At 46.9% G+C, this 11311-nt stretch overlaps 4 protein-coding genes across 4 annotated transcripts in view; 2 read left to right on the plus strand and 2 right to left on the minus strand.

Annotated features, from left to right (window-relative positions):
- Positions 1-249: 249 nt before the first annotated feature.
- PAAG_02751 (hypothetical protein) lies at positions 250-2485 on the plus strand (the record flags this gene model as incomplete). Its single annotated transcript, XM_015844736.1, has 2 exons — positions 250-966; positions 1193-2485. 2 exons carry the CDS (start codon positions 250-252, stop codon positions 2483-2485), a joined length of 2010 nt encoding a protein of 669 aa, XP_015701814.1.
- A 1134-nt stretch (positions 2486-3619) lies between these two features.
- Positions 3620-5241, plus strand: PAAG_02752 (glyoxylate reductase; the record flags this gene model as incomplete). Its single annotated transcript, XM_002795230.1, has 5 exons — positions 3620-3669; positions 3976-4190; positions 4255-4664; positions 4830-5069; positions 5131-5241. 5 exons carry the CDS (start codon positions 3620-3622, stop codon positions 5239-5241), a joined length of 1026 nt encoding a protein of 341 aa, XP_002795276.1.
- A 1142-nt stretch (positions 5242-6383) lies between these two features.
- On the minus strand, positions 6384-8696 carry PAAG_02753 (hypothetical protein; the record flags this gene model as incomplete). The annotated part of the gene is made up of 3 exons (XM_015844737.1): positions 6384-7267; positions 7333-7696; positions 8076-8696. 3 exons carry the CDS (start codon positions 8694-8696, stop codon positions 6384-6386), a joined length of 1869 nt encoding a protein of 622 aa, XP_015701815.1.
- A 1905-nt stretch (positions 8697-10601) lies between these two features.
- Positions 10602-11311, minus strand: part of PAAG_02754 (U1 zinc finger domain-containing protein) — a gene marked incomplete at both ends in the record, with an annotated part of 1054 nt that continues 344 nt past the window's right edge. Inside the window, one exon of the mRNA XM_015844738.1 lies at positions 10602-11260. Within this exon, the coding sequence (XP_015701816.1) occupies positions 10602-11260 (659 nt within the window). The remainder of the gene's footprint in view (positions 11261-11311) is intronic.

Raw genomic sequence — 11311 nt, forward strand, 5'->3', positions numbered from 1 at the left:
AGGTAGTATGTAGGAGGGAAGATATACTGAAGGTAGTTGACTCTGATAAAAAGTTATAGTAAACATGTGTTTCGGAGAAAAATGAAATGGGTCAAGAGCAAATGCGGATCAACGAACGTTATTCTTGAGCTGACCTCAATCAAATCTTAACCACCCGTATCTTTCGCAAGAAACAACATCTACCAGGTTTGGAAAATATAAACCACAGCAACGGCCAGACAAACTACGGGATATGAAATTAAGGTAATAATGACTTTGGACGATTTCGAAAAGGAACTGGCTGCGAGTCAGAAGGAAAGAGAGCGTGAGAAAACTAGGGAAAAGTATCGAGAGAGAGATCGGGATTCGGACAAACGCAGGCACAGAGACAAATACAGAGTTGAGGAGAGAGTCGGGGATAGAGACAGGAAATATAGGCATTCCTCCAGTCACCATAGCCGCGACCGTCACCACCATCACTCCTCCCGACACAGCAATTCCAACCTCGACGAAGAAGACAGACGCAGACACAAGCGGTCACGCCATTCCAGCAGCAACGGCGATGAGGATCGCGAGCGCTCCCACAAACGCAGATCTAGGCGGGAGGAGGAGAGCAGAGGCGGTGGCAAGGATGAAATACCTGACCCTACAGAATCGAACACAACTCCGCCACCAACTCTAAAAGAAGAGCCTACGGGACTAACACGGGATTCATGGATGGAAGCGCCCTCCGCTCTGGATATTGACTACGTTCAACGTCCCAAACCCGAACAGCAGGAACATCCCGCTTCCCGGATGCTGCAAGCGGACTTCGGGTTAAAGTTGCATAAGAGAGAGTTAAATCGTCATTTACATGATATTCATGAGGAGGAGTTGGAGCCAGAACCACAACCTGATACCAAGGGACTAGAGGAACCGGTAAAACACGAGGTGGATTATACATTTGGTGATGCGGGCTCGCAATGGCGCATGACAAAGCTGAAGGCCGTTTTATTGGCCAGGCGGCAGGAAATCGGGAGCTAAAGGTTTGAAGATTATCGCCATTGAAACGGCTTGGGGGACCTCCGTTTCCTTCGAATGATGCGAAAGGAGGGAGGAAAATTGGAACTGGAAAGGAAGGGCAAACATATTGGTGGAAGGGCTATGTTGGCAAAGGAAAAACCCTTCCCGGCGAACTTTACCAGGAGAGAAAAGCTTTGCTTATGGGCGTCAGAGAGAAAAAGGGACATTCCGGGCAGAGGAGGAGGAACCGAACGATGGCCAACTGCACCCTGGCCGTCAGTCTATTGAGAGTAACCCGGTTGTTGAGCAGCAGCAGACAAAGCAATCGAACACTACAGATCTAAACCGGCTCAAAGCGCAGATGATGAAAGCAAAGCTACGACGCGCGTCCAATGCGACAGAGCTAGAGGCAGAATATAATGCTGCCGTGGCATCCATGGCGAGGCGCAAAGATTCTGATGTGGTGGTCCTGGGGGTGATGGAAAATAGGCTTCTTGCTGGAGGTGAGCGGTCAGAAGTCAAGCCGGTGGAGACTAAGAGGGGGAAGGAAAGGGGTTTAGTGCAGGAGAATGAAGACATGAGTATTGAGGATATGGTTCGAGAGGAACGGAGGACTCGTGGCCAAGCTGGAGGGGAAGGACAACGGTTTGCGGAAAGAATTGCTAAAGATGCGAAATTCGATAATGACCTCGAATACATGGATGAAAACGCTGCGAAGCTCGCTAAACGCGTGCAAAAATCAGAAATCAATCTCAAAAACACAGCCATTAGTCAATTCCAAAAGGTGAACCGCATCCTCGATAGCTGCCCACTCTGTTACCAAGAAAACACAGAGACGCCACCCCTCGCCCCTGTAGTTTCGTTAGCCACCAGGGTATATCTCACTCTGCCTACGGAACCGGAGCTCAGCGAAGGGAGCGCATGCATCGTCCCGATCCAACATCACAACAATCTCCTTGAATGCGACGACGATGAATGGGAAGAAATACGAAACTTCATGAAGAGTCTAACGCGAATGTACCACGACCAAGGTCGCGATGTAATCTTCTATGAAAACGCAGCACAACCGCAGAGACACCGCCACGCAGCTATGGAAGCTGTTCCTCTGCCCTACAGCCTGGGCGAGATGTCACCGGCGTTCTTCAAGGAAGCCATACTTGCCGCGGACGAGGAGTGGACGCAACATAAAAAGCTCATCGACACTTTAGCGCAGGCACGCAGTGGCCTGGGCAAACTGGCGTTCCGCCGCACGATAGCGAAGGAGATGCCGTATTTTCATGTGTGGTTTGAGCTGGACGGGGGGCTGGGACATATTGTTGAGGATGCCAGTCGGTGGCCTCGTGGGGATTTGTTTGCGAGAGAGGTCATTGGCGGCATGCTAGATCTGGAGCCAGATGTGATTAAGAGGCAAGGACGGTGGCGGAAGGGGGGTGATGGGAGGGTTGATGGGTTTAAGAAGCGGTGGAGGAAGTTCGATTGGACAAGGGTGCTGACGGAGGGGTGAGTGATTTACTGTTTATACATTTTGGATGCTGGTGTGGTGTATTTGCGTTCTTTTGGTCATTTTTATCTCACTTGCACATGCGCCAAAAAGATGAACTTGGCAAGGTTGCTAAAAGGGGGACGATGCGAAGTGTATTTCATCCAGCAGATAATAATATTCAGACTGCTTGTCTCAATTCTATTCTCATGCCAACATCCACGGCATGATATCGCATGACATTATCACCTGCAGTGTGTCATTCCCAGTGTAAGCACTCTCTTGCTCGACTGAAAGTCCATCGCCCAGTATTAGACGAGTATATGTTTTCCCCCTCCAGCTTTAAATATGACAACTCAACCGGGCACAGAAGTTAGTTGATAGTAAACGGGGTTTTAAGGTAGCCTGATAGCTAACCGAAGACAAGTGTCTGCCAGCTAAACTCCCGTAGCTTTTTGACCGGATTGCTATATCGGCCCCCGCACTGCTAACTATATATGGCATCCCCATGCTCTCCGCCATGTGGAGATTTTAAGGATATATAAAAGTAAAATCCGACCTTTGGTAACCGGGCTGAAGTTGACTTTGTACCCAGCTAACTATATATGTAGTTGACTAATAGTTACAAACTATAGTTAAGTGATTATCGCATCCATACTCTCGTTGCGCTGTCGTCCAGACTTCAGCACAATTCAAACTAACTCGGGTCACAGCGTCATTGTTGTTTTTGCTTTTTCTCTCGTCCCGATCTCCATGTAGTTACGGAGTAGCCGGGGCCTTTTCCGACATTCTGGGATTGAATGTATAAAGATACATTGAAATCGTCTCTTCTGCCGACCCCCTTTTTAAACCCTTAACCTGCGGAATCCTCTGTCGAATTCCACCATATCCCGCAATTTTTATTTTACCATCCTACTCTTGTTCGGTTCGGTTATAAGGTTCCCCATATTTTCTATGAGTTACCGTATGTGAGGCAGGGCCGGTTAACTTGACGCCAAATTTACGGAACTGAACCCTATTAAAGCTCTTTATATAACCGACTCGGTATTTCTTCTTTTTCATATTGTGAATACGTCGGAACCAAGGCACAATTGCTGACTGAGATTAGACAGAAACAATATCCCAACTGTGCAGTTTTAACTTCCGCTGCCAGTTGATATGGGATCCAACAGCAAGCCGAAGGTGCTGCTGCTGGGCATGATAGAACAGTAAGTCAACCTTCGAACATATCTGCTCCCCCACTTATCTACAAACGTTTGCCGTCAATGTGGGATGAATATAAGCTGCGTTGCCAGATAGTATGCGCATTGCCTCCTTTTTTTTATTTTATTTTATTTTTATTTTTTTTGCCAACCTTGCCATCTTCTCCCTGCCAGTTCCCGGCAACTATTTCTATTTGCATATTCCTCCCTTCTCTGCTCCCAACGACGAATAGTTTATATTCTGTGCATATTTTTTAAATGGACGCATATAGCAGAAGACAATACTGATTTCATTCGATTCATCCCTTGAAGTGCCCATGCAGCATGGAAAGCTCTCGGAGAGATCGCAGTGCTGGTCACCCCGTTGGCCACAAATCGTGCAGAGTTCATCCAGGAATGCCTGAGCGGCAAACTAGATGGCGTTCTCGTGGCTTATCGGACTTTTGCGTCATCGAGTATTACGGGTTTAATTGATGAGGAATTAGTCAATGCGCTACCGAAGTCGATAAGATATATTGCGCATTGCGGTATGTTCTGGTCTATTTATCGATTTCAACTCGGGACGAAAATTGTTCTCACAATGTCTCTCAGGAGCGGGATATGATCAAATCGACGTTCATGCTTGCAGCGCTCGGTCTCCGCCGTTGCTTGTCTCCAACGTCCCAACAGCCGTTAACGATGCAACTGCAGATGTAAACATGTTCCTAATAATTGGTGCTCTCCGAAACTTCAATACGAGCATGATTGCCCTGCGGGAAGGGAAATGGAAAGGTCTACCGGCTCCCACACTGGGCCATGACCCTCAAGGCAAGATCCTCGGAATTCTAGGCATGGGCGGAATCGGCCGGAATCTGAAAAAGAAGGCTGAAGTCTTTGGAATGAAGATTATCTACCACAACCGGAAGAAGCTGCCTGATGAGCTAGCCGACGGGGCTGAATATGTACCACTTGACGAATTGTTGCAAAGGAGTGATGTGATTAGTTTGAATTTACCGTTGAACGTAAGTTTACTTTGCTTTTTCGCTTTTTCCTTATTTTTTAGCTCTTTTCTTCATTCCTTTTAGCCCCTTGCATGTCCAGGAATAATATTTCTTCTCCTGCCATTCATTAATTCATTTGACATGCCACCCTCTTACAAACTTATTCCAAACATTCTATTCGCAAAGAAAAATACCCGCCATATAATCAGCCACGACGAATTCTCCAAGATGAAGGACGGCGTCATCATCGTAAATACCGCCCGTGGCGCCGTCATCAACGAGGATGCCATGGTTAAAGCCTTGGACAGCGGCAAAGTGCGCTCCGTCGGCTTGGATGTGTTCGAGGACGAGCCCAATGTCCATCCAGGCCTAATACGGAACCCAAATGTCATGCTCTTGCCACATATGGGGACCTATAGCGTTGAGGTACGAATATATGCTTTGTGTCCAACTCCGGGTTGGAATTTGACTCATCCGAAAATTACAGACTCAAACGGCAATGGAAGAATGGGCAATTGACAACGTGCGCCGTGCCGTTGAGACGGGAAAGTTGAAATCGCCCGTCCCTGAGCAGGCAGAAATGCCATTTTTATCCTGACATCGTTTTAATCTAAGCTGGTAATTCATCCATTCCCCCCTTCCCCTCCTCTCCGCTTCATTTCTTTCTTTCTTCTTCTTCTTCTTCTTTTTTTTTTTTTTTATTTCATTTCTAAGGATATTTGCACTTGTTAGAATATAGACTTTTTGAAAAGGCGGCCAAGAAAAAAGGAAAAGAAAAGAAACGAAAAGAAAGAAAACAAATAAAAAGAGAAAAGAAAAGAAAAGATCCCCTCAATGAAAGTCAACTCATGGAGAAAATCTTGAATATTGGGCGGTTAGATTCGTTCTGCAAAAAGGGAGGATGGTGTTTATTTCTATACTTAATCTCCTCGTACGTTAGATTCATTGCATCTTAATTACTGGGTAATTTTATATCCATTTTATGCAACAGGAGGTCTTTTCAAGGTACACATATGCACATGCATTACTTTAACCAGCAACATGCATACTCTTGTCCACGTAGATGCCTGCGCAACCCGGCCATGTTGCAACCAAACCTGACACAAGTTCGTTTCATCAAGTACTATATCTCTTAATGAGTTCGCTGCATTGTACATTCGGTGTTCAATAGATCAGCTTTCTCATCTACATCATAAATTTTCATTTAAAGACTTACAGACACATTTATTGTTAACGTTGTAAATAAGTAACATTGCAAAAAGGTAAGAGAAATTAAATAACAGATCAATCCATTATTAGCCCATCCAGCCTTAAGAAAAGCCCAACACATTTTTCGTTGCCTTATTAACCAAATATACAGCTGAAGAGGAAGAAGAAGAAGAAGAAGAAGAGGAAGAGGAAGAGGAAGAGGAAGAGGAAGAGAAGCAAACCAGGAGAAAAAGTGATAATTGCAGAATGACAACATGATAATCAAGGTTCATCCCAGTGGGCATCAAAAGGGAAAGGTATAAAGTGCAAAATCAAACACGCACCACTTCAACCTTCATGCTTGCTTTGTTATCAATAGTTGTTTGTTATACAGGATTTAATAAATGAAATTAGGTATTTCGGGCAAGAAAGTTACTTCATAGATAGAAAAACATGCAATCCATCCCAACATTCAAATTAAAGAAAAAAAAAATATCAAACGAAAAAGAGAATGGCATTCCCATAATTAATTAAATATAATTATGACGCCACCTACTGATCCTCCCAATACTTAACAACCATCCCACACAATCGCTTAATAACCTGATTAGTCCCCTTGCCATGACTCTCATCCTCCAAGAACCTAACAGCAACGTACAACTTCGCCGCAGCATCCTTCTCATCCGTGCTGGCAATTGTCTGCTTCACCTTGCGCGGTTGAAACTTGGCAATATGCCGCACAACGGCGATGGAGTAGATTACGTCGCGGTTCTCAAAGGTATCCAACAGCCCACGACAGGATGTCAAGGCTGCCTCCTTTCGTTTCCGGGAGTTGATGTCATCCTGTGAGATTGTGAGATAGCGACCGACGGATTCCCAGAAATCAACCTCCCGGGCTTTGATCTGGTTGCCGATGCCGGGGAGTCTGTGTGCTGGGTCAGATTCCGGGTAACTGTCCAGACTAACTGGGTTGGTATCCAGGTAAGCACCGGTTATAAGGGCTTCGAAGACGGCTAGCCTTTTCACAGCGTAGAGGAGCTCGACATCGGTGGAGGTGGGTGTTTGGGAACTGGAGCCCGAGCCGTTGGTGTTAGGTTCTTTTGCGCGAGCGACGCGTGTTAATGTTAATGTTTCCCAGATGACGGAAGCCTCGAGGCTCTCGACACGAGCCAGCACAGCGGGGTCGTGGATATTGCGGTCATTGAAACCATCGAGGAGGGCGGAGTAGTATGATAGGAGGCGGGTGTTTGCTAAAAGATGCGCCATTCCTCTTGATTCAAACCACGTACATTCGAGGAACTTGTCGATCGCCATAGCGTATGAGAGGTATACGAGTTTGATCTCTTCGATTCGAGATGCGGGGATGGTTTTAATTTCTGGTGGAGGAGATACATGTCCACGAACGGACAGAAGGTCTATAACCCTCACAGGTTTTACTATATGGGACACGTATATTAGGACAAGTCAAGAAGTAGGGTGGGAATATAAGAGAATATATTACATTGTACGTCCTCGAGCCCAAACATGACGGAATCTGAAGTTTGTCCTCCTTCGCTTGTGTTTTGCACAGCTGTGCTTGGGGATGCGACTCCTTCCAACGCTGGATCAATTGCGCCTCCGTATTCAAACTGACTAACTGAAGGAGACGATGATGAGTTTGTCGTGGGCAAAGGCGGTTGCGCAAAGGACTGAACTTGGGCACTGATATATGCGGGGTTGCTTTGAGGCGACACTAGTAACGACGGTTGAGATGGCGCAGGTTGTAGGATTGAGGGACCTGGTTGCGGTCTGAATACCGGGTCGTACCCAAGGCAATCACGTTTGCTTTTTTCACAGTTCCTGCAGACAGGATGCCTCTCATCACACTGTATACAGGTGAGGGGGAAGACAGTCAGCTTGAACTAAAATTGAAATGAGCGGATGAGAGCACACAGCGACAATTGCACAAGTAACAGAATAAATGATCATCAAGATCAGATGAAATAGAAAATAAAAAATGTGCTAAATAAAATTGAACTTTTGTCGACGGGGTTCAGAGCTTTTAAAAAATTAAATAAATATAGTAATGAGGGGAGAACGATGCAGCTTCTGTTAAGCGATCTCCTTGATTAAGCGAGCTTCATGCAGCCATAATGCGGGGGAGAACAAAATCTTCGTCCCTGCGGCAACAAGGCAGTGCTGATCAACCTCACAACACAATTTTCCGTGCAAAAATTATGTTGTCAATTTAAATAATAATCTTACCTTTATTCTGCGCTTTCTGCAGGTGAGGCAACCAGTTTTTGTCCGTCGCTTGACTTCCTTTTTGTGCCGTTCACTAGAGAGCCCACGGTTCGTCTCACCCACGATCGGAAACGTGTCAGGGCTGGACATAGTTCCAGCCATAGTATAGTATTGGGGGATATTTGGCGGAGGCATGTTCATCGATGTATTGGTTGAAGGGGAGATAATGGATGGCTGCGCCTGCGGCATCTGGTGGGTTTGGGCTTGGGGTTCTATTGATTGAATTGAAGGGAGGTTCATCTGGGGTTGGTTCATCGCCATCTGCGAGCCCGCAGATGGAGGCTGATAAAGCTGAAGCTGTTGGACGGGATCTGTAAGTTGCGGTAGGGGTTGCTGTTGCACAGGTTGTTGCAGTGACTGCGGCTGCTGCGGCTGCACCGGCAGTTGTGGTATTCGTGATGGCGAAAAAGGTATCGAGGAGTGGACGGGAGGATTTGAGTGAGGTGGGACATTCTGCGTGGAGATAGAAGACGTCGACATTGAAGCAACTGGGGAGTGATGGTTTGGCCACGGTTCCGTTTCCTTGGGCAGAGTGGTGTCTGTTGCTGACGGCTCTGCAGCCGTTCGTGCTGTCTCTGACATTATTCCCGACCCCGCCAACACAGCACTCTCCCTTGCCGTGGATATTCCCAGTTATACGTTTGACTGCTATGGATGCTGCCGTGGGGGACTATTGAAGTTATACCGTCGAACTTGTCATAGGGCGGAGGATATTCGAGTGGATGGCGATGGATAGATGAAGACGACAGCGGCGTCATTGAAATCCGATTAAGTTGTAGCGCATGGGATCTGAGGCACCATAACACTGTGACCAGGTCTATTAGCTGGAGTAATTAACGCGACATGTTTCTATGAGATATGACGCCTAATGAGAAGAGCTGTATTGTTGAGCCTTTGAAGCTGTCCATAACATAGTTCCAACCGTGATTGAGTGCCCATAGAACGTAGCTATTTCACAGAGAGGCCATCGAATCATCAAGGGGACTGGAAGGACATCATCCAAGACCCAACTTGCAGCGGTCATCAGCAAGATGAGGCCACCGGCACAAATTAAAAGCTGAATATCGATATAGATTCCCTGATTGCGAAACAGGAAAACGCGTCTCGTCCGCGCAAAAGCTCAGTGTAGCCATTTAGTGTAGAAACAGCAGCGAAACAGCAGCACCAGAGAACAGCCAAAAACCCGCTCAGTCCTATAGAGCAACAGCAGAGGGGATGAAGGCGGAAACAGAACACGCGGGCGATGGAATTATTTTGGGGAGGGGGATTTAATGGAATGAGGAGGGGGGTAGCTCAAGCGAGACCCCGTCTGTGGACCAACGTACCTGGGGGTGAGAAAAGGGACTAAGCGAAGGAGAATAAAGAGCGAGCCAACCGAGTCCTTCGACCACGTAGTTTGACTGTGACCACAGCAGGATTGATACTCTGGCCAAAGCGACGCCTTTGGTGGTGGCTGCGAGTTCAACGGGCAATAAACGCAGCGGATGGATGCGTTTAACTTAAAACTCCACTACGTTAGTTATATGGTTGGTTGGACTTACGGAGCGCAAACAATATGAAGTGGCAATTTGAATCCAAGGGCAGCGGATATGCTACACCGCAGAGAGACAGAAGAGAAGGCAGATGTACAGGAGGAGATGGACAGAAGTGGATGTTCTATGCTTATGAATGCCACGGGTTTAGTGATGGTGGTTTATTATGTAGGAGCAGGGAACTGAGGGTGGTTGAAGTGTTCTCTTTGGCTGGGAAGGAAATTGTGGGGAGTCCATGGTTTTTTTACAAAATATCGGGATTACTTCACACAGCCATTTCACATATTAAAAACAACCATGTTCCTTGATATTCAGGACTTTGTGATTACTTTTGATATAGTCTATGTATTTATATTTTATGAAATATGGATCCTTGAATAAGTACACCGGCAGTTTTCCCCGTAACACCTGCTGAGGGCTCGTAATTTCTACAAATATAGATCGATATTTCATCATTATCCATGCACACCCCTCGATACTTCATTTCTTCCTTGAATGCAACCAACTTTGTAAATAAGTCATAGATGTGCCACCATGTATCGCCCATGGACGGATCGGCATTCAAACTGCATGCTGTAGTCAAGCAGTTCGTGGATAGGAGTTCCATTGCAACGTGAGAGGGGGGCCCGTTCAGATAGGCCCGCTGTATCAGCCAACTTCGATAAGTCCACAATAAGATGCAGACCCATATCCTCCAAGCCATATAAAGATCTTTCTTCCGCATATCATAGCTGAGTCCATCTACCTCCAGCTAAAACAGTCCGCAAATGGGTAATCAGTCGGCCTTAAATGTCTTCCAAATCCCAAATAGTCCCGGCATTCCGATACATATCCCAATGGAAAGTATGATGGGCTTTCTGACCCGGAAAGACACTCAATAGCTCTATCCGTGTAGTGATAAGAAGTCTAGCATTCCTGCGCAGAATACCAACTCAAGGAGCACGTAGTCAGTCAATCACCTAGCATGCTTCGGTTTGCGCTTTTTGAAAACAACAGCCGGAACCACTTCCTCCGACGCATCCTTCGCGGCCTCGGGAATCGACTTCGACACATCCTTGCCATCCTTTTCCTCCTCAACCTTCACCTCCGTAGACCCATCTTCAATTTCTTCCTTTTTAACCAGGGAATAACTACCATGATCCGCATTCTCACACTCTCTTTTCACCACTCCCTCCCCAAGCCCCTCCTCATCTTTCGCCTCCACCTTTATCTCCGCCTCCCTTTTCCTCCTTTTCAACTCCGCCGTCTTCTCTAACAACGCATCTAGATCATCTTTCTCATCTGTTCCCGGGAACCGTCGCGTCGTCGACCCCCACCACTGCCTAACGACCGTCTCCCCTGCTGCCTCCTCTTCCTCCTGCCCCTCAAACTTCCTCTTCCTAACACCAACATTCAACGCAGCCATCTCATCCACCTCCGCACCCTTCTTCTCCACAGACACTTCTTCCACAACCTCCCAATCTCCCGCAAGCGCCATATCCTTCCTAAACTCCTCCGGAATTGCCACGCCCAACTCCACCAACTGCGCCAACTGCTCTTTCCGCTGAGCCGCCATTACGAAACGCGATGCGGTTGAGTTTCCGGTTCCAGTTCCAGTTGCGGTTGAATTTACACCTGTACCCACCCCATGTTTCCATGGTGGTTGTTGTTGGTCTCCGCCTTGCT

Source organism: Paracoccidioides lutzii, assembly GCF_000150705.2.
Source record: "Paracoccidioides lutzii Pb01 unplaced genomic scaffold supercont2.6, whole genome shotgun sequence".
NCBI lineage: Eukaryota > Fungi > Ascomycota > Eurotiomycetes > Onygenales > Ajellomycetaceae > Paracoccidioides > Paracoccidioides lutzii.